This window comes from Temnothorax americanus, unplaced genomic scaffold, assembly GCF_048541705.1.
Source record: "Temnothorax americanus isolate GAGA-0224 unplaced genomic scaffold, ASM4854170v1 Scaffold1, whole genome shotgun sequence".
In the NCBI taxonomy this organism is placed as follows: domain Eukaryota; kingdom Metazoa; phylum Arthropoda; class Insecta; order Hymenoptera; family Formicidae; genus Temnothorax; species Temnothorax americanus.
The window spans coordinates 4,386,869-4,414,131 of record NW_027509230.1 but is presented as its reverse complement, the minus strand read 5'-3'; the positions used below and the strand labels follow the sequence as shown (position 1 = coordinate 4,414,131).

At 38.6% G+C, this 27,263-nt stretch overlaps 1 protein-coding gene across 3 annotated transcripts in view; it reads left to right on the top strand.

The window, feature by feature from the left end:
- The window catches only part of Eip78c (Ecdysone-induced protein 78C), a 78,564-nt gene extending 51,422 nt beyond the window's left edge, over positions 1–27,142 (top strand). The window contains exons 1-7 of one of the 3 annotated variants that reach the window (XM_077402442.1): positions 4,184–4,445; positions 9,862–9,986; positions 13,033–13,174; positions 14,699–15,093; positions 15,390–15,707; positions 16,018–16,402; positions 17,182–27,142. In XM_077402442.1, coding sequence (XP_077258568.1) covers positions 4,199–4,445; positions 9,862–9,986; positions 13,033–13,174; positions 14,699–15,093; positions 15,390–15,707; positions 16,018–16,398 — 1,608 coding nt within the window. In that variant the 5' untranslated portion in view covers positions 4,184–4,198 and the 3' untranslated portion in view covers positions 16,399–16,402; positions 17,182–27,142. Of the gene's footprint in view, positions 1–4,183; positions 4,446–9,861; positions 9,987–13,032; positions 13,175–14,698; positions 15,094–15,389; positions 15,708–16,017; positions 16,403–17,181 lie in introns of those variants that run through there. The other 2 variants (XM_077402448.1, XM_077402437.1) reach the window with 2 other exon arrangements.
- The last annotated feature ends 121 nt before the right edge of the window (positions 27,143–27,263 follow it).

Below are 27,263 nucleotides of genomic sequence, written 5' to 3'. Positions count from 1 at the left end.
GTCGCGAGCACGCGGCTGCCAGTTTGCACGAGAGAATTACGCCATATCGTCTGTCTGCTCTCTCTCTCTCTCCCTAGAGAGAGAGAGGTGTGGACGGCGATACTTGGTATTCTTAGTGCTCGAACGTCTTGAGAATAATTTCGAAAGATTCCGACGATACGATAAATGTACCCCGAGAAACGTTAATACGAGACAACGTGAGAATCACGTTTGAAAAAGCGTTCTATAATCGGGCGCCTTGAGAGATCGGGTTTTCTCCAAAATAATATATAAAGTAATAAAACGCTAAATAACCCGAAAATCTGACTGTCGGGAAATCAATTAGATCAATTAGATTTTAATCAGCCCGAGTAGCGAGTTGCGCGACTTCGCTGTTGGTTAACAATTGATAAACTATAATTATTGCTTCGTTAAGATATCTAATTAAGCGACGCGCATTCCGAGCAGATTACCAAGAATCGTTCTAATAGAGAGTACGCGCTAATTCGGGAACTTTATTCTCGCGTTATTAATGCTACGCAATTGAAAGCCTAATAATGAAATTTTATTGTTGGCACTGTTTAACAAAATGTGTAAGGAATAACAATCTTTACATTTCGGGCGGATTTTTTGTCCGAACTACATCATTTATCGAGCTTGCTCTATACCTGTGAAATATTATTTATGTTTTGTTTGTGAACTTATCCTATAAATTTCAAATGGTTGCCGTAATTAGCATCCTGGCATATAATTAAATACCATGCAATATATCAATAAATAATACAATAGGTTCTATTTTATATGAACTTGTCTGTTTATGTGTGTATATGTATTTCCATACGCACGATAAATTGACAGGCGTGTGTGTTGTGTGGTTACACACGTATTAAAGAGTTAAATAATTACTAATCTATTCTGTCTCATCCATTTTAAAATAATGAATATGTGAAAGAGATCATTATTATATTGTTATTCTTATGCTGTACTACTAATAATTCGTAACAAGTACATTGTATACATACACTTTATGCATGTCTGGTACAACTTTTATAGATCCATTATCCGAAATTGAAATTATTTGCGACTCACCGATACCTGCAGCAGCGGAGTGTAAACCACGTTGCGAGCTACGTTGACCTGTAAAATACAAATATATCCCACATTACATCAGTGCGGAGTGCAATCAATATCTCAAAAAAGTGATCGTTACATGTGTAGAATAGTTAGTAAACGTGTGTTTAATTCCGTGCAAATAACAGAAAAATAAGACATATACCTCATAAGCTATAGATATCTCAAAAAGTAATTACAAATATTGAATTTTATTTGTATCTTTCAAATAAATTAACAATATTTAATAAGATAACTATACATAACTATCATATTAAAACGTATCATATCCGAAAAAAGTATTTTCTAAAATATATACTTTTCATACTTCATAGGTAGAGATTTTTTTCTAATTATTATTCGAATAAACGAGAACGAATGATTAATGTCACGAATGGCAAATAATAAATAAGTCACAAATTACACTTACCTCAAGGTTGCTCCGCCGTCGCCCGATGCCTCCCCAGGCCTCCTCCTCCTCTCAGATTCCTCGATTGCACTCGTGCAACGCAACACTCGTAAAAACGCTTTAAACTGATGCTTTATTCCTATTGCGTGCGCCCTGATAATCGAAACACGATAATCGCGCGACATTTTGTAGCGACACTCCCGACTTGTACGATCGAGTAACGTATGCAGCACCTCGCATCGCGAAGGAAGAATGGCACGAGAAAAATTAGTGTAACGAACGAATCTAAAACGGCGAAGAGTTTTAAACGAATCGCCGATATATGCACACGCCGAATCTGTGCTGCGCGATTGACGATTTAAACTGAAGTATGAAATTAATTGTAACTGTACGATGAGTATTTGATAAAAGCGTCGCAACGGATTGCTCGATTCGGAGCCAATTCGTTATGTAGTCGTGTCATCCGTTGTTAACTGAAAAATTTGAAAATAATTATCGATAATTTTATATCCTGATAAAATCGCGCGACGCGATATGATTATTAAAAAATCGAGTTAAAAGTTAATCAAAATACAAACTGCTCGAAAATCTGCAATTGAATTTCTGATTGATTGTTACGTTGGCTTTCTATTGATTTTCATTCGGTTGAAAACCGCGGCGATCTTATACATATATTACTGCGCTTACTTGATTCGAAAATGGACAGATTATTAAACCGCGAAAAAATTCAAGAACATGCGATACATTAGAGAAATAATTATTAGCCGTAAATATCGTAATGAATTTTAATTCGTATACTCTTTAGCGTCTCTCTTGCCTCGCGCAAATAGTTAACGTATAATATATCTGCCTCGATAAAGAGCCTAAAGAGTTATCTCGACACGCTAATGAATCGTTAATCGCGGGAGTTAATTATTGACAATCGTTATTCGTAAAAGATTATCTATCGTTTAGCATTATTTGGTACAGAGTCGCGAACGCGACGACATGCGGAGCGGGTCACGTCTTGCCGGCTCGAGTTTCGGAGCACAAATGATAGTAAAGATAGCGCGGCGACCTTGCAAACAATAGCGCGCACTCTGTAACATAACAAAAAACGTCGCGGCCGAAAACCGACTTGTTTTGAATTGAAATATTTAATACGAAGTAAACTAAATGTACGCCGAATATTCTGTTTCGTGAATTTTAGTATTTATTAATATACAATAGTATTTATTAAAAAGATCGAGTTACTCGTATCACGCAACGGCTTCTTACTTGACTCACTCGCGATTCGCGTATCATTTCGCTTTTCTCGTTCCGAAAAGAAATCTATACACTCTATACTATTATTATAAAGCAACAGGGTTTGTATTTTTTTTGTCCGCTATGATCTCGGAAACCAATGGACCGAATTTTTACCAAACGTATATGAAATAGGGGTAGAATTTCCCGGGGAGTGCTATAGGGTGTATAGTTTTTCGTTACCGATCTTCTGGAAACCGGTTTTTCTAATTTCTTCAATTTTTCGGTAAATAATTGACGGAATTTCAAAGAATTGTATATAAAACGGGTTGAATTTTCCGTGGAGTGCCATAAAGTGTATAATTTTTTGTTACTGATCTCTTTGGAAGCCGGCACTGAAATTATTGAAATTAAAAACCATTTGATCGAATTTTTATTAAATTTCATATATTTTTAATATCGATTTTTTTGAAAACCGGTATCAGAAGTTTTTCGAATTAAAAACCATTTGACCGAATTTTTATTAAAAGTATATGAAATAGGGGTAGAATTTCCCGGGGAGTGTAGAGGTAGAGTGTATAGTTTTTTGTTACCGATTTTTTGGAAACTGGTTTTTTTTATTTTTTTTATTTTTCGAGAAATAATTGACCGAATTTTTACTAAAAATATATGAAATAGGAGTAGAATTTCCCAGGGAGAACTATAAAGTGTATAATTTTTTGTTACCGAGATCATAGCAAATAAAAAAAAGTTACAAACTGTTTTTTTATTATAATAGTAAAGAATTTTACATAAAACAGGGGTAGAATTTTCGAGACTGAATAAGTTGTTAAATTCACATGTTAAATATTAATCAATTAATCAATATCGAAAGTCGTTTTCGGAAAATAATTGATCGAATCTTTTTGTGGTGTTATTTTTTGACCCGGTATTTATTCCTTACACACACACACACACACACACACATACACAACAGGTGTAAATCCGACCAGGCAACCTCCACGTGGTACATCTTGGGTAATGCTAATGCCGGCGGTATTGACACAAAATTGAGGTATGGCATATTATATGCAAAAATGCTTTATTTCCGAAATATAAGTTTGTAATATTGAAAATTAAAAAATGGCAAAAGCCACGCGTATGAGAGTAATGCATATGGAGAGAGGGAGAGAAAGAAAGAGAGAGAGAGAGAGAGAGAGAGAGAGAGAGAGAGAGAGAGAGAGAGAGAGAGAGAGAGACTATTTGCGTCTAGTAAATTATATTTAAATCGACGAAAAAATGTATAGCGCGGTACAAGATACCAGGTCAGTAAATATGAAACCGGAATTTGCCCTAGATAGCCCTAGCTGTCAATGTAGTTACCGTCAAACCGCGTCATTGACGCTAGATATCGTTGTTGACATCTGACAAAGATTTTCTCAACTCACAACAACACAAGATTCATATAACAGCATAGTTTGTAATAGCGCGTTGAACATGTCGAATTTTGTGCCTGGAAGCTACGATTTGCGGACAGCAAATCAATTCGAACGTGGCGATTTTGACGTGACAAACGAAGAACGTGGAAGACCACCGAAAAAGTTTCAAGACAACGAATTATTGCAAGCATTGTTGGACGAGGACCATGAGGATGACGCTCAAACGCAACCACAACTCGTACCTGGTACCAATATCCACTTTTCATCGTGTCATAATTCGATGGAGAAATTAGTTTCTTTTGTAGGTACGTGGCGAGCAGCATTTCGCAAGTGATTTTTCGGTTTTCCTGCTGTCTTTCATTCAGTTCATGTGGAACCCATTTTCCCATCTTCTGGATCTTTCCCATGGCTTTCAAACGTATGGAGACGGCTTCTCGTGTCACATTTAATTGATCCGCGAGTTGTTACAGCTAGGGCTATCTATTAGAACAAATTCCGGTTTCATATTTACAGATCTGGTATATTCGCCGTGTTAAAGAAACGATATCTGCCCGTAACTATCTGCGTATAACAATAACTTGTTAGACCGAATCCACATTTGCTATCTTGCCTGGATTTCTCTACTTCAGACACATATATAATTAATTATGCGTATAATATATCTGATACGATAAATACTCGATCTCACAGATCACGGGAGTAAATTAGTGATATTCAATAGTCGCGGGCTAGATATTATTGAATATTCGCAGGGAATGAATCGCGTTTCGAAAGGGACAATATGCGACGGTATACCGAGCGGCTGACTCGTGCCGGTGCGGCTATATCGAGTATCGACTCGGGTCTCTCGCCGCGCGGATGATAGCAAATAATCGAACGCTTAAACACAAGAGAATTTATGTTATGCTTCCTCCGAGCACTTTTGGCCATATCGGCGCCACAATATATTTAACGTGTTCCTGAATCGGATATTAATTAATCACGCGTTTGCGTTTAAGGCAAAACAGAGATATTTACGCGTTACCGTGTTACATATCTCTAACGAGCGACTCTTTCGAACGAGCGCTGAACAACTTCGGCTCACTGTTAACTGATTATATCGATTTACATAAATTACCATCCGCTCGAATATCGCCACGTGAAGAGAAATAAGATAACTACATACATTAGATATAACGACACGTTGCGAAAAGCGAGCGCCGCGTGATAACGAGAGAATTCGCGGCCGCGGAATATTTAAGCGGCGCTCGAAACAAATTGGAGAAATAGCAATCGCGCGAGCCAATAGTTGATAGGTTCAACAATTGTGCTTTTGACATATCTTAATACCTGTCTCGTTTCGAAAGGTAGTAATAATAATACACGGCTTGTGCCGCTGCCTGTCATAGCGAAAATCTTTGGCCGCGCGAATAATAACAGCAGTGAGTGTGTAACAGCGCGTTGCACCTGAGCACATTAGACTATTTTCCAGAAACATTTATCGTATAAGGTAAATACGTACCCAATATTCTGTTCCTCACGAGTTAATTTCGAAAAATGGGCTATCGCGGATTTTACATTTTATTTAACGAACTCACTATAGCGTCATCCAAGATGATTGCGTTTGATCGGAAATTTCGTTTAGTGGAGAAATATTGTTGCTTTTAATTTGTTTTGACATATCTAGAATGCTGTTAAAATGCAGATAATATTTACCTTTTACCATTTACCTTTTCATATGCATATATGTACACACAAATAATGCATGGCATATTTATAAAAGATAAATATATCCGAAGAAAAATATTATCTGAACCGTGTAAATTGCTCTATTGTACACCTTTGTATGATTTTCTTGTTACTCGAGAACCATCGTAACCTCAGATACTTCAGGAGATTTTCGACTCATTAATCTTGTGAATTCGCTTTTAAATTATTGTACGGTAATTGCGAGCATCTTGCACATACAATTGTTTTTTTGTTTACAGTAAATATTTTCATAAACTTCCCATCTGTTTCTCAGAAGCGAGCAGGAAATTACTTACAACATTGTTCTCGTAATACGTTCGGCGAATATTTTTTGCGCGTTTCCTTTTCTTTCCTTTTTTCCCTCGATATCTCGGGAAAGCCGCGCGGGGATCCCATCCTGTTTTCTTCCGGAGTGTCTACCGTCGTGTCGAACACGCGCCAGTGCTCACCGACAATGGGGTGCATCATCGACTGTTTCACAAGTACACGTAGATTCACACTTGCGATAACGAGGAGAGCAGCTCCGTATTTCCGCGACGTAAAATTGACATTCGACATGCCTGAACTGTCGACCAACAGCTAAATTTGTGTAAACATTAGGACTAGGCAAATTACGTGGACGGGATTAGATAAATTTAACATTATCTCACCGGGATAGCTCACTACGCGATAGCTGAATGACGTTATCACATATGTAATATACATTGCGACAATGAGATATGTTACTCATTTTATAAATAATAAAGCCTCATTTTTTATATTAACTTCAATCTCTTTATGTTAACATTAAGAATAATACAGTTACAATTATTGCTTATACAGTTACGACTTTTTTGTCGGCAAAAATATAAATCGAAATATCACATTGTTTGTGAATAAATAGCTGGCCCAGATTAAATTATATTCTTATTGGAGCTGGGATAGTCGCTAATAAACACTGTCGAAACGAGCTGTATATCGGTTTTGATATTGTCGAGCACGATAATATCATTAGCATCGCATCGTGCCGTTTATTCGAACGTGCAGCGCTTTCGGTGCATACACACACACACACACACACACATACACACACACACATTTACCGCCCCGCTGATTTCTGAACAAAGGCGATTAACCCCGCGTGTGGATGTAGCGTAATCGATTTATCAGCAGACTGATGGATTACAGGGCCATGGAGAGATCTGGTAGCTTCGAAAGAGACCGCGCACCGCACACACGCACACGTCACGTTATCGCAAATCTACAATTGTACAAATTGCAGCAACGATTACGTGAAATAGAAACTATCAGCAATGGGCTATGATCTAATGACCATAACTCCACCAGTTAATGATATTTTTATCGGTACGAAAAGCAGGTCCAAGTTTATTACTCGTGTAAAATAAATAGAACGTGATTTTTACGTCTTATCACTCGTGTCGGGCAAAGAAAGGTGGTGTTCCGCGAGAGTAAGCGCGACGCAAGAAAATAGCATTTAGATTTATTCGTGCGTGACCGTTTAACATATGTCTCTAATGAGCGGCATGATTCTTTCGAACGAGTACTGAAGAACTTTGGTTTAACTGTTAACTGATTATACCAGTGTATGTAATTACAGCGCACCTATAAACTTCCGCCTTGCTCTCTCGAAATTACGGATCAACCAGAGTATCATTCATATGCACACACATGCACACATACTCACACGTGCGTATTTCTTAATTTATTTTATATCCATTTATTTTTACTAAATATCGGACGAAGTCCTCTATTGGTAAATTGTTATTTTAATTCGTAATTTTTATTATATTTAATTAATATTGTACGCATTACTCTTATGTCACAAGTGGTTGTAATTACAAATTTTAATGAGATGAGATATAAAGTGACGCGGTATAATTATTTATGAGGATTCACGGGAGTAGAATTACATTATTTCCAAAATAATATCGCCCATATCGACCGTAATTAACACTCGAAGTATCTCGATGTTGAGCATACAGAATAATTAATATCTGATGATGGCGTGTCATTATCCGATCGACAGTGTGATTATCTCTTCTCAAAAATCCGTCATTACGCATTTCGTGATTTATTTAATAATTTAACAATGCTTTTACGATGCGACGTCAATCGTCGATTACATTCGATCTACATTAAACCCTCCACTTTTGCTATAATTGTTCCACTAAATTCTTATTTGCACAATTAATCCGTGTCCATCTGTCATTTAACGTATCAACTTGATAAAGAAAGAAAATAAAAAATATTCCTTCTTGCACGCCAGAAATTTAGTTTTCCAATCTTTTTTTTTATACCAATAAAAAATTTATACTCTTCACGAAGAGTCAACAACTCACATGACGTAGAAAGTTTAATCGGAAAATTGAACTGAATTTACTTTTCCCGATCTATCCTTTTCGATATAATATTTAACTTTGATGTCGTTAAAATTATCTGCCAAGGGAAAAGCAGAAGATGGTATAAAATATAATCGGCGCTTATTCCAACCATTTTATCAATCTTTCCATGTCTTGTTAAATTTAATAATACTCAGAACTACGGACTGCCAAAACTGTATCGCGAACTTCCAGAGTTAACTCCTGCTTAGCTATAACACATATATATTACGTACACATTTACAATCAGTTAAAATTGGAAATGACAAACAATTAAGATGTTTCATTGTTATTTTGCGTCTGCCACACGCTATTCTGACTTATTATAGAATTAACAGTCAGTCTTAGTGCGATACATCCGTAATTATAGCGCATCTCGATTTTTAGTTCGTCGGTAATTTCGAAAGAGCAACTGAACGTGCCGTAATCAAAGACAGTTGATTCTGCGAAGCGATCTTGACGTTTCCAGCAGCTCGCCGGTCGTTGTTGCTCGCAAAGGTAAAGGCGCAAGGAGTAGCGCCACGCGACGAGCCAAATAACGGAGTTGCTCTCGATTGTCCCCGCGATGGGTTGCACGATGCATTCAGCGAGCGAGCGAGCGAACGGACGAACGGTACCGTTCGCTTCTGACGACGGTTTCTACGGCCATCATAAAATCACATCGCGCACAAACGGCAAGGTTCTCTTGGATCAGAGAGAATTTTTTAGCTTCCCCCCCCTCCCTCTCTTTCTCTCTCTCTTCCACTAGTTTCACTTGAAAGTTTCTATCATTTTTCTCCTCTCCTTCTTACACGTCCGTAGATTTTCCCCTCTTCTCCTTAGCTATATACGCATAACGACGTCTTCTGGCAGGGGGTTTCGCGAGAGAGGCCAACGGTACACACGTCGCAAGCTACGATCTCCTATGTACGGGTTCTCTTCTCTCCCTTTGCCGGCGGCCCCGTTTCGCTTCTTTTTGCTACTCCTTTTTCATTTCTTCCCTGCTCCATCTTTTCCTTCTCTTCATTCTCTTCCTTCTCCTCCTCTTCCTCCTGCTTCTTCTTCTCCTCCTCCTGTTTCTGCTCCGTCTAGTTGGGTGCCCGCCGCCGTCGCTGCGCCCGCTTCTTCTTCTTCTTCTTCTGCTCCTTTTCCGTAACGGTCACGCCGGCTTCCCGTTACGCGTCCAGCCTGAACCGTCCGAACGAACGAAGCGGCCTATTCCTTTCCACGACGATGAGCTTCGTTGCATTATGGATGCTGAGCGAACGCAGGAAAGATGCTGCTAATGCTGGATGGATGTGTGTGTGTGTCCCGTTTGTCTCTAAGAAATAGGAGAGTCGCGGGGGAGGGGAAGAAACCCGACGCTCACGCGAAATAATCTTTCTTCGCTTTTTTAATTCCTTTTACGTCTTATCTCGCCTTGTTAAACTCAAGGAAACATGTGAAATTAGATAGTCTCGCAAAGTACGTCTCTCTCGCAGCTACAAATAGCCTTACCATCCCGTTTGTCTTTTACACTATACAATCGATTTATCCTGTCATAATTTTCAATTTACAAATCTTATAATTACTTATAGCTTCATTAGAAGAAGGAAAACAGCGCATTAATTTTTTAAATTCTTTTGTTTGCTTACAGAGCAGCATTACGCGGCAGCTGATTCCAACAGTTCGACGCCCGCCAAGAGTTTCGTACCCTGCAAGGTCTGCGGCGATAAGGCGAGCGGTTATCATTACGGCGTTACCAGCTGCGAGGGTTGCAAAGTGAGTATCGAGAGTCCTTATCGAAAGCGAACAAAGAATCGGGTCGAAATTCAAAAGTCGAAGCTGTAACGTCTAACGTCTATATTAATTTTCGCGTAATAATTATTGGAAGAAATTACACCGCTGCAGCGATTTATCTTTGATTGCTTGTGCTGATAATTTGTTGAGAAATAAAGTAAACTCTCAGCACAACTATACTTAAATCCACGTATAACATGATTAATGTGACGCGTTTAATCTCATAAACCAATGTGTAATCTATACGTTAATGATTCGGAAAGCAGCTGGGACTCCGTTCCTCGCGGTTTACTATCGGTAACAAGTCGGAAGAGAATTACCCCACGTGCAGAATTAGAAAAGAGAAGCTCGAGACGGGCGATACATCGCAAGACCGGAGTTGCTCGCAGCATCCGATACCTTGCGCGAATATTCGCCGATCGGTTTGACCTCGCGGCGCAGTGGTGGGTCGAGTAAAATTTACAACTCCGATCCGCAAGGATGCATGACGATCGGGTAATAATCCGCGAAACGACCCGTTCGCACTTCGGGGCAAGATATTTATCGGTGCGCGCGCGCTCACGTCTCAAGCATCGTGGGAGATGCACATCCGCCGCGGAACGCAACGCCCGGGCCCGCCCGTACCGCCGCTGCACGCCTGAGATTTCAAACACGGAAGCCCTAAGGCCAGAGTTAACGGTGAATTGGTGCATTCTCGCATTCGCTAACAGCAAGTTCTGCGGGTAAATGCACGCAGGCACACACACACACACGCGCGCGCGCGCGCGTACCTGCGCGATTCCGCCGTGATAAGTTCAAGCCCAAAGTTAGCGCCGGGTGAGCGAGCCCTCATTTGCATCCCTCAAACGCGACTTCGTCCTGGAAGTAATATCTTTCGCTTAAAGGAGAGAGAAAGGATTTAACATCCAGGCACGTTTTCAATATCGCACGAATGGCATCTGCGCTTTGGCTTCTTCTAATATAATTTCGTAGCGCGCATATTACCGAATATCGAAATTTTTGGTAATATTTGACACCACGTGTCGATATTATTATTCCTTCTTCCGAGTCGAGAACCAAAAGCATTTGAATAATAGATGTGAAACTTACGTTGATAGGAGCTTCTCGAAATTATTATTTTAATATCTAATCCAGCTCACACACACACACACATATTAATATTAAATTATATCATATTATCAATAATATTGACATTTATAATTAACTAATAAACATTGAAATAATAACCAACAAATTTTTGCTCGCACAGCAATAAATTGTAATTTAAACTGCAGCAAATCAATGAAACGGCTTGCCATTGTTCCGCGTCCGACCGTATTACTACTGCGTGGTACGCCGCGCCGTTACCGCCGTTACATTCGTCTGACCCGCACCGCGTTTTTACTACTGACTCGATGTGCGGTTCGTGCTGCTCTCGCTTCTCCTTTATTTTTCACGTGCAATATTTATTGTTGTACAAAACTCTAATGCAGCTTTCTTTTCGCAGCTGCTTTGTAACGTGAGACAACAGTTATTTCAAAAATTCCTACATTACGCGGTACACAAATCTTTTGCAGAAGATAGCGAGCTTTTGGTCGAGTTAAAAAACATAAATCTGGTCCCCGATGTTTTACTTCGCGTATTCTTCTTTCAAGTCGAATTTTTTCTTAGCTTAATATCTCGGCCGAAGTCTCTAGAATTTTTAAGGGATCCTTTATACACAATTATTTAATGCAAATTAAATGTTATTGAAATAACTTTTGAAAAGACTTTCTTTAATTTTGCTAATTAAAGTCAGTTGTAATTTATCTAAAATTTTCATTTCAATTAAAATTTCCTGTATACGCCTTCTGTTTTCTTGTGATGGAGCAATTCTTATCGCAAAAAGATAAAAAATTAATTTATTTCTTTAACTACGCTCAGCTCGTCGCGTTTTCGCAACGTTTTTCTTAGATCTGTGCGTGTTTAACTTGTGACACAGATCTATCAAAATAATTGTATACAATTATTATTTTTTCCATACAGCTGGCGAAGGCACACAGACAGACAAACGCGTTATAATGTATCGATTTTAGAAATGAGCTGAGAGGTCACGCGCGCCATCGGTTACCAGTAATATCGACAGTTGCATTACGGGCAGTCCATCCATCGGGGATTCCAGGATATTGGATGCTGGATATACGTTAACGTTGTTGCCTGACGCTGTTACGAATACCTTTCATCAATTAGCACCGATAGTAATATGCCAATAAACCGATGCTTTCTCGATTGCTCGGGATTCATCCATATGCCGTTTCTATTATTCCATTACGTCTGCGCGAACTATTCGCTTCGTAAAGCCACAGCCGCCTGTTGTTTATGTGTTTATGTAACACAACATTGGTGAAAAAAATAAGGCTATACATCGAGCATTCCGATAAATACTGATGAAATAGAAATGAGAAAACATAGTTATTTCGAAAGTTTCTATATTAAGGTATTTTATTCAAAAGTATTGAGCAAATTATTTGAACAAAGAGAGGGTATGTATGACGTGTTGATTAATTATTACTTATTATTCATTGCAACACAAATTCCGATGTAATCACAACAGAGAGAATTTCTCATCCAGAAAAATGTGCGATGTTTAACGGATTTTTTGGTTCAGTTTATTAAGGTAGTGTCGGAAGTTAAAAATTTAGCAAATATGATAGCTACTTGCGAAATCTTCGTTGAAATAGAAATTGACAAATTTCACAGAAAACTTAGAATATGTTATTTAATATATTATCTGATTGTGTCACTTGTTACTAATTGGAAGCATACAAATTCCGATGTAATCACAACAGAGAATTTCTCATCCGGGAATATATAATAATATATGAAGCGCGTTCGAGAACTTGCTTTTCTCATGAGCGCATTTTCCGTTACGCGTCTCACTTTTCTTACACTCTCGGCGTTACAAAGAAGGGCACGGAGTGTCGTATTTTATACGCAGGGAGATATAATTAACCCCGCGACGGTCTATGGGATCGTTATTAATATAGCGCTTCCTTACTTCCTGTTTCAGGGCTTCTTCAGGAGGAGCATACAGAAGCAGATAGAGTACAGGTGCTTAAGGGACGGCAAGTGTCTTGTCATCAGATTAAATCGGAACCGTTGCCAGTACTGCAGATTCAAGAAGTGCCTAGCCGTCGGCATGTCCAGAGACTGTAAGTACCGTGTTCGCGCTGCCGTTTAACACTTTTAACACTTCGTCTATAGAGTCTAGACAGTCGGCAAATTTGGAAACCATCAATATATCAATGAAACCTCGAAACAAACATTATCGAATATTTAATTCGCAGATTTTGTACTTATAAAGAAATTGATAACCAAAATACATTTTCCAAAAGATTGCGAGGAAAATGTTTTTGATCTCTTCTGCTGATTTTGTTATTTTGTATAAGATAAAGTATATCAAATAATTATAGTACTCACGAGAGATAACATTGACGTCGAGTACTCCAAAAAATTATTTAAAAATGTATTATTGTAAAATAATATGTTGGTTAAAAATTTATATACATATTACCATCTCTTTTATCCTTATTGTATTATAAAATTTTGGAAATAGAAATTTTTATGACAGACAATGAATTGTACATACACGCGTAATTGTACATAGACAAAGAAAGAGAAAATGTTTATTAAAAGTTAAAAAATATTCAGACGAGATTGTAGGTTAATTCGCCAGTTATATGCCGTGCGTTATATGTCGGCTTTGATTCCTCGCGCGTATGTCAGAAACAAGCTCACGAGAGTGCGCGCGGCGCTGTTAGAAATTCAAAACAGAATTCTACGAGATCGCAATTCTGGCCGTCAGTGATGCAAAATCTACTTGTCGCCCATGCCGAGAGAGAGAGAGAGAGAGAGAGAGAGAGAGAGAGAGAGAGAGAGAGAGAGAGAGAGAGAGAGAGAGAGAGAGCAAAGTAAACCAAAGGGCAGGCGTGTACATAATTAAACGTCAGAGTTCCAGGGCGCAATACTGGTCCTACGTGTACGACGTGCGACCTGCGACCTGCGACTTGCGAGTACCGCTTCATTATCGTGTCGCGTGTCGCAAACGAAATTGTAACGAACTCACGTAGACTCGGGTGTAATAATCTGGAGGAACGCAAACGAGATGGCTTTCATTTACATCCTCGTGACTCAACTTTCGGAAATGTTCAAACTTCTGACGTAAAATATCTTGAGTCCGCGGTGTTTAAATCAGGAATCCACGGAACTAATATCAAATCTATCTATAAAATTACTTTGGGCCGTAAGACTTTTATTGTCCGTGTCCCTGAAGCTCGACTCGCCGAAGATCCCCGATTTTTAATCGGCCGCAGTCCAAAAACACTTTAACATTTTCGCGAACGAAGAATTATTTAAGTTTCCGACAAGAAGAATTACCCTCGCTCTTATATATGTTATCGCACGGAAGCCCGGTATGATAACACTTTGACAAATAAACAGCTTACTTAAGATTGTTTGTGGAGAATAAAAGACAATTACGTTCTTTCGTTAAAAAGGGACATTTGCAAAAATATCTTTAATTTTATCGAAGGTTTTATTTACTTAAGATCAATACCGGCGAAAAGAGAGAGCGCCGTCGTATTCGCGAGGAGCAAGAAACATCGGTGAATAATTCCCATCGAATATCTCTCGAGATCTCCCTAGCGATCGTTCTAGCGTTGCCCGTCTTTTTGCAGCCGTGAGATACGGCAGGGTGCCGAAACGCTCGAGAGAACGCGGCCCCGAGGACACGATGGCGACGACCATGACGACGACGACGACGACGACGACGATGGCGGCCATGGAGATGCAGCAGCTGACCACGCCCGATACCGGCAACAACAACGCCAGCAACAAGAACAACAATAACAACAACAACAATAACAACAACAACAACAACAATACCCAGAGCCAGAACGCGATCTCGCGGGTATCGTCGGCGGCGGTGGTCGAGGCTGACCAGTCGGACGCTGACGTGAAGCAACTGGCCGTGTACGATGTGATTCATCAGGTGTCGCAGGCTCATCACGCTCATTGCGGCTTCACGGAAGAGTCCACCAGGGGCCTCACGAGGAAACCTATGATAATACCGGTGAGCCATTAGAAAATGAAAAAGGAAACTGATTTGTTGCGACCTAGAACGTCCAGTCATCAGTAGTCGTCTATTATAATAATAAATTCAATAAATAGAGATCCATGTATTTTCTTCAAAGATATCTTTCGTTGATTGAAAGGGTGAAATAGATTCTGCCGTTACTATACGCTATTGTTTTTCTCTTTTCGGCGCAGAGCGGAATTAGTTTAATTTCCCTATAACTCATTAGCGCGAAGACTTTCCGCTGGAAGTGGTAGCAAACTCGCAGGTCTGTTTGTAATCTTGCTGATTAGGCGAGTAATTCTTCGCAGCCCACCAGCCCGGAAGATCCGGAAGCGGCGTCCTCGACCGCGGAGACGGTCGAGTCGCAGAGGATCTGGCTGTGGCAGCAATTTGCCACGAGGGTGACGCCGTCGGTACAGAGGGTGGTGGAGTTCGCGAAACGGATGCCGGGATTCTGCGAGCTCTCGCAGGACGACCAGCTGATCCTGATCAAGGTCGGCTTCTTCGAGGTGTGGCTCTGCCACATCTCCAAGATGACCACCGACAATTCGATGACCTTTGAAGACGGCACCTACTTTACTCGCCAGCAGCTGGAACTGATGTACGAGGTGAGATTAAAGCGAAGAGTAAATTAGCATAATTTAGCTCGTACTGATCTAATTTTACCTTTGATGAAGTACACGGACTTAAGTACTTATTTTCCTAAGTCTCAGTAAAAATCGTATTTTCGGATTTCAAATTTGTTATCTATCGCATAAAAAAATATAGAACTGATTTTTTTCTGTTAAGGAATAATTAGAAAATAAAACAATAAGTAGAAAATAAAATAATATAATATATTTTAGACATTCCATAAGGTCAATTGTTACAGTGTACGATTGTTGCAATTTTATTCGATCTTTTGCGATCTTTCGACAGCCCGACTTCGTGTCCGCGCTGATGCAAGTCACGTCGTCGCTGAACGCCCATCAACTGACAGATACCGAGCTGGGCCTGTTCTCGGCGGCGGTGCTGCTGAACGAGCGACCGGGACTGAACGACGTCAAAGCCGTGCAGAGGCTGCAGGATCGCGTACTGGAGGCGTTGAGGGTGCAGGCAACGCGGCCCTCTGGCGAAAGTGCCGGCGGCACGATCACCGCGATCGCCAACGTCTCGCAAAGGATACCCGAGTTGAGAGCGCTCGGCGCCAGACACGCCAATCTTCTAGATTGGTTCCGCAGGAACTGGACGAAGCTCAAGTTACCACCGCTGTTCGCCGAGATATTCGACATTCCCAAGTGCGAGGAGGATTTGCAATGAAAAGGTAATCTTCAATAATAAATTAATAGAGACCGGTGTCGTGTGAATAAAAGGGGAGGAAAGTAGATTTTTATTCGCATTCAGCAAAGCGAACGTTTCGTAAAGATACGAGAGCGTTCGCTTACACTCGAAGCATTCGTTTCTAGAAGAGCAAAATGACGTCAATAACACCGTGAAAAAGATACGAGCAGTGAGAGAACCACGAATTCTGCATACAGCTCGATAATCGATAGCTGACTTGAAAATTGCAAACGAATGCTTTAAAAGGGTATTTATATGAAATACGAGATTTATGTTTACGCTTCATGCCTTTACTTTTAAACAAGTACTCGCTTTCATCTTCCGCTCGCTTTTATCTTCCTTTACTTTTATTCATATTATTCAATGTAATTTCATTTTTTCTCGCTTCTCTTTTGGTCATTTGATAATTCGATACTTTCGATAGCGATTATAAATTAATGTCCACAGTGCGAAATTAGCGTGAACTTTTATAATAATCCAATATAACAATGCAATCTTAATTATCTTGATGCAATTGCGTCAAACGGTTTAAAATTAAACTAATAGATTTAGTTAGTTTTCGTAAATTGTGTCTGCTTTTGTTGCTTTGACAAGTTTCTTTACAGATATTACTCTAATTTGTTTAATTGTTGTTTAATGTCGATAAATTAAATTTTGTTGATAAATTAAACTTTGTTTGTGTAAAATGTAATTAAACTTCGTTTAATTTATCTAATTTTAAGATTTTGAATTACCGAATACAGTGAAATATCCTTTGTTTAGCAGCCTCCGTAAGCTACAGCGAGGTAATTCGAGACCGATGATGCCGTGATGTCGGCCAGAAACTTAATCGTCCGAGCGCTCGCCGAGGCCGTTCTGAATATCTAGAATCGTTCGTTTTAACTCGTAGAGTTAGCGAAACACATCTATCACGATCCAACGAGAAGAACAAATTCGAATTGCATGAAGAACGGGCGATCGAAACGAGGAATGAGGCATGTGAAGATCGACTGTCTATCACAAAGGATATCAGAAAATTAAAGAGAAAAGAAAAGCGAAAACGCGATTGTCGACGGCAATTCTTGCTGACTTGTCGCGGGGAATATCTCGGTCGCTCAAAAGTTAGCGGGAAAGAAAGCATTTTTGGCCGAGGGATCGCGAAAGACTTGCCGTACTAGAAAAGAAAGAGAAAGGAGAAAGTTGCAGGCGCAATCGTCGATTATCTGAATAGCGAAATCAAGCAGCCGACACTAGCGTGAATTTCTGGTAGCGATCTTCTAAGGAATTCCCCCGATCGAGAACGTCTCGATCGCTCCAGCGGATAACAGAAGATGATCTCAAGGGAGGAAAAGATCACCTTTAAAGGGCCGCGCAAGCAATAAGCTGAAACTTCTCTGTGCAAGCTCCGCGCAAGTTCGGAGGACAATTCGCAGGTGCAATTTGCTCAAATTCAACGGAAAACGGCTTTGTACTATTCGCCAAGCAATAGCACACACACACGCATTACAGCACGCGCGCGTCTCCGAACGGGCGTATATTCTTGAAATACTCAATCGACGAGGGAGAGATCTTTCGTGCCGTTTTGCCACCGCGTCAAGTAAACGGGGATGGCTGTTTTAACGAGCGTTGCGATGAGAGAACAAGCACAAAAGCGTAAGTCGAGTCATGGACGTCCGTTCGTGCTCAAAAAAGAGAGTCTGTCCTTTATTTTTTCTTCTGTTTCTTTAAATAATTCTAAGGTGTAAAGATAACTAAAAAATATATATATATACAGCAGCAATATACATATATATACATATATATACATATATATACATATATATACATATATTTTATATATATATATATATATATATATATATATATATATATAATGTATATGTATATTGCGTGCAGTACCCGTCTGAGCGGCTAGAATGGAAATCGGCCAAACGATAGCATCAGAAACACCAACTATACTCAACGGACATATCAGAAATTAAGATTATAAAGTGTTCCCTCGTGTATTAAGCGTTGCTGAGCATGTATGTGTCTCTTATAGGTGTTGCGGCCAGCGTAATTGCGATCAGTTCGAATTTCGATGTTGCAGACACGTGAAAAAATTGAATTTTACGTTTCTGTATTACATGTTTTATAATTAATTCGTAATAATAAGGTATTCTTAAATATATATGTTCATACATATATATATATATATATATATATATATAGAAAACTATACAAAGAATTGAAATGCCCGCTGAATTGATATATAATTTTAATTTTCTTGTTAGATTTTCAGATCGCTAATTAATCAATCGGGACACATTTACCCGTGTTCTCAACATCGAAGGTCGAGCTTGTCATCGTTTCTGATCCCTGATTTGTTGCGACACTGAGATGATGATGAACGATTGTACGGCCGCGTAAATGTAACGAAATGCGCGTGCGATTGAGCACGAGGCTCGCGCGATACAAGCGCGAGCACGCATACATATACGCATACAACAGCTATGAGCTTACGTATGTAATTAACGGCGCACGGGCGCTGAGAGAGGAAGCGTATACAAATTTCATGCTATAAGGCTCGAGAGGAAATCTTTATAGGACGTATCTTCTTATAGGCGCATCTGCTACGAATTTCAATCTATGCAATCTCTATTTTTATTACTCGACAAGTAGAATAGCGAATTATATCTCGATATACATATATATAATTATATATAATTATCTATATATATAATTATATATCGTCGCGCGACGCTTCGGGAAACTGTTCTGGACGGAAGCGCGAAAAAGAGAGAACCCGGAGCGCAAACGGTGATTCGGATTAAAGTTCCTCAATTAGTCACGCGGAAGATTTTGCACGTTACTCGTCGCGGCAAACCGACGTCTGTGATCTGTAAACCGCGCCCTGAGAGAGACCATGAGCGAACGAACGCGACGAGTCCGGCATTTTATACACGTGCTTACGAAATCGTGCGGAACGAGCGCGTACCGGCGACACACAGCCCACACATACACATGACACCCAGCGCGACACGCAACGCGAGACGGTCCAGATAACTCTTTACCTGACTCGCGATTCCGCGCGGAACGATCCTGCGGCGAGCGCGACCGGCTCTTCTAACTTTAAACACTAATAAACTTTCTGACAATGACTAGCGTATAATGCATAACAATATATATAATATACATATATATACATATATATATATATATATATATATATATATATATAATCGCAGAGCGTGTGTGCACGTACTTGTGCACGTTTGTTGTGTGTGCGTGTGCGTCTGTGTGCGACATGTGCGATGCGCGAGTGCATCGAAATACTCATCCGTGTAATAAGAGAGCAAAAAGAAGTTTATTGATATAGATATCACTGTTTTACCTATGCGCCGGACGTACTTAAAGTAACGACGTAACCCGGGTTATTATCGCTATCACTCAAATTGAAAGAGGAATCGAAGATGCAGTCCTTGCGATATTAGAGGAAGGAAGGAAGAATTTCCAATCTTTTATCACTCTATCCCTTTTTCTCGCTCTTTCACACTCTTTCTAAGCGCTCACATCAAGTTGTGAATAAACATATCATACTTAATATATTGGACAAAGAGGATATCTCTTTCACCGTTTAATATAATATAAATATATATACAAATATATATATAGGAGAAATATATATATGTATATTACAAAGAAACATTATATTAAAGCTATATTGCAGAAAAAAAAGAAGTAGCTGTTATATATGCGCGTTAATGTCGAGCGAATCGCAAGGTAGGACATATCGGTGATTACAACGCAACGATCACGATCACGTGGTAGTGTTCTCTCGCTTTTATATTCTAATCATCGTAATCGACAGTGGAAGGTCTCTCGTGATTCAATATAAGTCGAGCGTGCGTGACTTGGCGCTTATTGATCGTTATATTGTTTCCGCTTTCTATCCGATCATTGCGATACGAGAAAAATGTCGATTGGAGTTTCAGGGTTTTCGGATAAAATTTTGAGAAAGGATATCTCCGGATGAAATCCAATGGCGAGAATCGACAGCGACATCGACGTCCCTTGGCTTGTTAAAATTGAAGGAGCGTGCAACGGCATAATTTTACAATTTCAAGGAATTCCAAGATTCGAAAAGAGAAAATAAAAGAAAATAAGAAACGAAAGAAAAAGGGGAAAATCTAAGGAAAAAAGAAAGAAAATTGGGGATTCCTTAAAACATTAATTTTGTGTTGTGTCACTGTCTTGATGCAAATTAAAAATGAGAAACATGAATAAAGAAACGATAAACAGATAAATATTATATTCTCGTCTGAGATCGACATTTTTCTCCGGTTACGTCACGGTCGTGCCCTTCAAAATTTCTAGTCCCACGAAAATTATTCGCCGAGGTAGCAATCGTGAATTGAAGAGGTGTTCGAGCGAGCGTTGCTGGAGTATATAATTAAACGGCCAAATACATCATAGTAATAATATAACGTAATATCGTATTATTATATGATAAAAACAAGATAATTCTCTATCTGTCTCTGTCTCTTAGCGACGACGCCGGTCAATCGTCTTTCGTCGTCCTTGCGTAGCGCCGATAGTGTTCCTTCGTGTTCTTGCCGGTTATCCGCGCGCGAATCGATGATGTTCCACTTTTAGGGAATGTGTTCCCAGGTCCTTTCGCCCTGACTTCGCCCAGATCTTTCGCTCTGCTCGCCGGCGGTCCTTCGTTCTTCGACTTCTCGTATAACGTAAACGCGACGATTGGCCGGTACGGTAATAAAGAAAAGAAACACACACGTAAGAAACGGAACGATAATCGAGTTGGTGTATTCTGAAACCCCGGTACAATGCCTGTAGGTCCGAATAAGAGCTGGATCGCAGACGTTGATGCGTTAAATATTCATGTTCCAACGTATACGAGACTGAGTTTACCGAACGAGATTCAGAGCGAATCGAGATCATTGTAGAAACAATCATCAACGTACACATACTTTCCGCTAGCAGCCTGGTTCTTATCGGACCTTCCCTTATTATCATTTTATGTCGAAGAACCTCTCTTCATTTTCTCCTATTCTTTTAAACATACTAAACCGGCTTGAAAGGACGGTCCTTCTCTCTCTTTTTCCCACATCGCCAATTTTCTGTTTTTCCTCTCGTGTTTCGATCGAGACGCAATGTTCACCCATTCCTTTAGTCCTCTCTTCCCCCCTTTAACCCGCTCCCCTTTTGCCATCCCCTAGACTTTCCTAATTTCATCTTTCGCTTCGTCTCTTTTAGGTTTCGAGATTCGAGATTTCGGTCATGGTGCTATAGTGTCTGTACATATACTTAACAAATCGTTGATATAATCAATATCGTTACGATTAATATTATTGCGGTTATAAAATCCGATTATTATCGCTGTGCTCCTCCCACTGCTATTATCATTATCATCGATACGTTTATTATCATTACTGCTACCATCATTATAACTATTATTACGATTATAATTATTATTATGGATATTATTATTATTATTGCTATATTGAATGTACTTATTAGTGATTATCTATATCGACGTTATATATCGTCAGCGGCGCTATTTAAGTCGAGGAAAGGCAAACGCTAGTATGATAAAGACGGTTCAAACGGTTTTTCGAAATACTTCTATGTATTCCGCCCGCAGTTGCTAAGACTACATACATAATAATCGCTCTTCGGTTTAATATAGATTCCCGGTTACATGCGCGCATTATGCATATCCGTTCTCTTCGACATACATCAAAAGCAACGACATATACATCTATAAATATACAAGACGGCCACAAATTCGTACAAAGTTCTGTCAACAAATTCCATGGAGCCAATTTCGTCTTGATTCAATTCGTCACCGATTCTAGTTGAATTTTATTCTGTTTTCGACTTGCGAATAGATGTCATCAATATTAAATACTTTTCGAAATAACATTTTGTTTAATTGAATCAATTTAAAAATAAAACGTTATTGTCTATTAGTCACGAAACTCTCAGGTCGTTTTATAAAAAGTTTTATATTTTCGAGTACTCTGACATTTGTGTTAAGAAAAGATTGATTTTAAATCGATTAAAGAAAAAGAAGATTTTATTATGTCGAACATTTTTGTGCGAATTTGCGTCTGTCGTGTAAATATCCAAAGGCGCTTGACGAAAGAAGTTAACAAATTGCGAAGGGACTTTATCTCTATAAGACTCGTTTATATATTCGCAGATTCTTTAATTTATAAAGATAAATTTGAAAAAAAACTGATTGCTCGATTCAAATACTCAAAATATATTTACCGAATGTTAAATAACTTATACTTTATCAAGCGGCTTGGACATATGTGAACAGTGGTCAACGTATAAATAGTGAATACTGTGCTCTCCTAAATTTAAGATACTTTTATATTTTTCAGTGAAAATTTTCGAAAATCCTATTTTCGTTAAAATTATTATCACTATATGGTTTAAAAGAGAATACATATCAAGGTGTATTAATCTTCGCATTATTGCACCCCGTGAAATAAGAAATATTACATAAATAAATCTTATCTCTTTATGCGAAGAAACGATGGGCCGAATTGTAATAAATGTTTGTTCCTATTTACATGCTCGCCACTGTACGTACTTGCATATACAATGTATCCCAGTCATCGCGCGCTTTCTCGTGACCTTAGATCTAATGAAATTCTGTTTGGTTAATTATTAATCCTCAAATTAATATTTCGTTGAAGGAAAGTCCACTTGGAAATTATATGAGAAATGAATAAATATTGTTATCTATTTGCAAATCTCGCAAAGAATACTTCGATTAAATTGAAACTGAATGACTACCTAAATCTTGTTAATTTTTAATTTTTTTATTTTGTCTTGAAGTGTTTTTGAGGTGTTTCTCGAAGTTTAACATCTAGCATTCATAGTTAAGAGAAAATGCGCGACACTCTGAATACACACATATACATGTACACGTATACATTATTAACGAAGTTGAAGATGATGGCGACGACAAGGATAATGGTAGCGACGGGCGTGCCAAGGGAGGCGGGAATTATTCTTAAAAGAATACATAATAATATATATTACTATATACATGTATAAAATATAATATAAACGAAGATAAAACGATATTAAGGGTAACTACGACAAAAAATGACTGCTCTATACTGCTAAAGTACAAATGTTTTCATTTAGTTGTTTTATAAGACGATATCGATCTGTTAGGGCACGCGTTTATATCTCGCATTTAGCGCTAAACGCGACTGTCGCGGGTGGTTTTTATTTCTTTTAATAAAAAGTTGCGTGTAAAATGTTATATGAGATTAAGAATTTAGATGAATGCATACGGAATGTTAAATATGAGATACAAACGCGGGTCGAAGTTTATAGCGCGTCGGCTTGGGCACACATACATATAGTCCGGCGCGTGTACATATATCTGTATTTATTTGTTAATCTCTAAACGTGTGGCTTGCCAAAGCCACGCGTGTATATATACTGTACATTCATACAGGATATCGTAAAAATCGTAGTCTTTCCATCAGCCGCAATTTCTTTTTATCAGGTTGAAGTTCATCGTTTTGCTGTAAATTTTTGCAACATCATAATTTTTCACAGCTCTAATTTATTATAAATTTATTTATTATAAAATAAATCATCAAATTCAGATACATAAAACGTCTGTCTGAAATAATATTTAGAATTTCAATATGATCTATTCTAAAGTTAATTCGCGTTTTTGCAAATTTAACTTTTTGATTGAAATTCACTGATTTATAGGTTTATTTTCTGATTTTATGAAGAAAAATTCGATTTCAAATTTAGTCAAGTCGTCCTCGAAAGTAAGCAAGCCCCGTACATATTTTTTTGGATATCCTGTATGTATAAAGCACGCATTCATACGCACACATACACGCATATCACATAACATATTCTTCTACTGCTATATATTCGAGCGCATGACGTGCATCCTCTCCATTTCGTCCATTTCGCGAAACATAAGGTAATAATGTTCGACTTTTTTGTCTCGTTGACAATCGTGTAGTAGCGTCACACAGCGACATTCCAGCTGAATGAACAGATCTTTATTTAGAGTTTATGAAGAAATACAGAGTAATTCAAATCTACGTTGCTCGACTGCGTATTGTACATACGTGGAAGAAAAATAAAATATTGACTTACTAAAAATCGGCAAATATGTATATTATTAATTGTAATTTAGCCGACTGACGATATCTATACGTAATAAATGTTTTTATATTTTATTCTCTGTGATGATCTAAGCACAGGAAATATTTATTATGTCTTCTTAAAATATTGGACAATAAAAAGTTGTCTTGAAGAAACAACTTAAGCGACGAAAAGATTTCACAGAATTGTACAAATTTTAAGAATATATTTATAAAAAAAACAGAAGAAGTGTCTAATGTACCAATTTCTTCACTTTTAATTACAAGTTGAAAATTGAAAGATCTTTTATGCTTCTTTACCGATAATTCATCCATATTATTTTATTTAAAAAAAAAAAAATGTTTTTCAAATTCGGCGACATATGTTTGAATCACTCTGTATACGGTCGTAAGTCATTTATTGACGAAATTACAATATATTATTAATTTTTGCAATTTCCGTTAGAGATATCTATCGAACGACCACCGTGTGTGTTTGTGTGTGTGTATGTGGTTTCATTCGAGTGTGTATGTGTCGTGCGTATGCGCGCGTGTGTGTGTGTGTGTGTGTGTGTGTGTGTGTGTGTGTGTGTGTCGTCAGTCTTATTAATTAATATTCCACTTATAAAAACATTTCAGAAATAATAACATGCTTGCGGCGTAACTTATCATTATGAAGTGAGAACATTTTTTTCTGTACCAGAGAGATCTAGCGAGCGAGTGCTGTAAGAACGATTAGATTTAAATTCGTTGATTTGTATTATATCGGTATATAAGTGAGAAGTTTATCGATTTATTGTCTTTCTCACCCTCTCGTTAGGACTGCTCGTTATTATAATCTTGTCTCGTTATAATACAACATTATAATGTAAATGTAGCGATGGCAACATTCGTCAGTTTTTCCAAAGGGTGTTGGAACGACCGCGGAATCGTTTATGTGGAATCCCTCACGCGTCGTTCTTCTTATCATATCCGCTTTCTTCGCGCCGTTATACATGTAAACCGATCGACACCGCAAGATATTAGATTCCCTCTTGTTAAAACCGTTTTCGATTACCTAGAAATACACGAGAAAACTTGTGCCAATTACAAGACTAATCATTAATTACGTAATAATTCATAGAGAACGAGAGGGAAGCGACGACGATTCACGAAATCGAAGAGCTTACTTTCGAAGGCTCAAGTATACATATCCAGTATCCTTAAAAAGGTGAAGATTATGCGTAGCAAAGCTATATATGATGCATAATTTGTTTTTAACGCGCATTCAACACAGCTTAAAAGGTAAGCTCTTCGATTGCAATACACCGGCGGCGATTCTACTTAAGTGATCGCACATATCGAAATACATATATACTTTTTAAGGCCGTATCAATGTTTAATCGTCCATGGGATACGGGATCCCCACGGACATGTGTAAACTAATACAAATTTTGCCTCCGAGAGGATAGTGTAGCATGGCAATAAAAAAAAGCGATCGTATGCTTTCTTCAAGCGTATCTCTGTTTTACATATTTCGAAAAATTAGAACTCTCTCTTTCTCTCTCTCTCTCTCTCTTTCTCTCTTTCTGTCGTTACAAAAGATCCTGATAACATTTTTGAATGCAGCGTAAGAAAATACGCAGGAAAGAGACAAAATATTACATATAACAAAGATTATGTTTACTAGTGTTATTATCGCGTGTTTTTCTAGTCCGCGAAAGATTTGTGATATATGTTTCAAAAAGAGTATAAGAGAAATTATTTATTGTTACAGCCGATCCCCTCGATCGACGTGCCGCAATGCATTTCGTTGTGAAATTGAAGGCGTACCTTGAATGCGTTATATCTTTCCGACGTGTATCATGAGTGAACCGTGATTTACACTGAAACTTCATATCGAACTTTTAAACGATCCGATCGACTTAGGGGAACGTAGTCCGCGAGGGCGGCTTCGACGGTCTCCGTAAATCAATCTGAGAAAAACGTACGGGTTCCTTTGTATAATGTGCGCACCCATTGCGAACGTTACATATGGTGGTAATGAATGTTACGCTGTCTCGCTACAATACTTACGCATCGAAAACCGTTAACGATTTAGCTGTTAAAAGATTTTACGACTCGTGCTCTACGAAATCGATATTTGGATGTGTCTATGTAAGATATAGGCATGCACACACCTCTGATTCTCCTCTCCGCAGAGATTAGGGGCAAGACTCTCCGATAAAACTTAGAAAGTAATAAAATAATATATACAAATGTACACGAGACGAGATGAAAGACACACATATACATACACAACGGACACACACACACACACACACATACGTACCACGCTTCTTTTATATTATATGATGATATAACGCGTTATAAATATATTTCATTGTTATGAGTTTACGACAAGCTCTAGGTAAGGATTACGAATTCGCATCTCTCTCTCTCTACCATTAAGTTTACCATTATATATATATATTTGAATAATATATATTGTATTATCACACAATCTTTTTGCACACATCCTTTCATCCTCTGCCAATTTATCTTCCATTCTCTCTCTCTCTCTCTCTCTCTCTCTCTCTCTCTCTCTCTCTCTCTCTCTCTCTCTCTCTCTCGCTCTCTCTCTCTCTCTCGCAGTACTCCTTTCTCATCCAAAATGTGCATCATCCCTTTCAAAAAAGGTGTACTTTTTCATATAAAAGGCATTGCCAAAATAAACATGGGGTTGGAAGATTTAAAGTGGAAAAT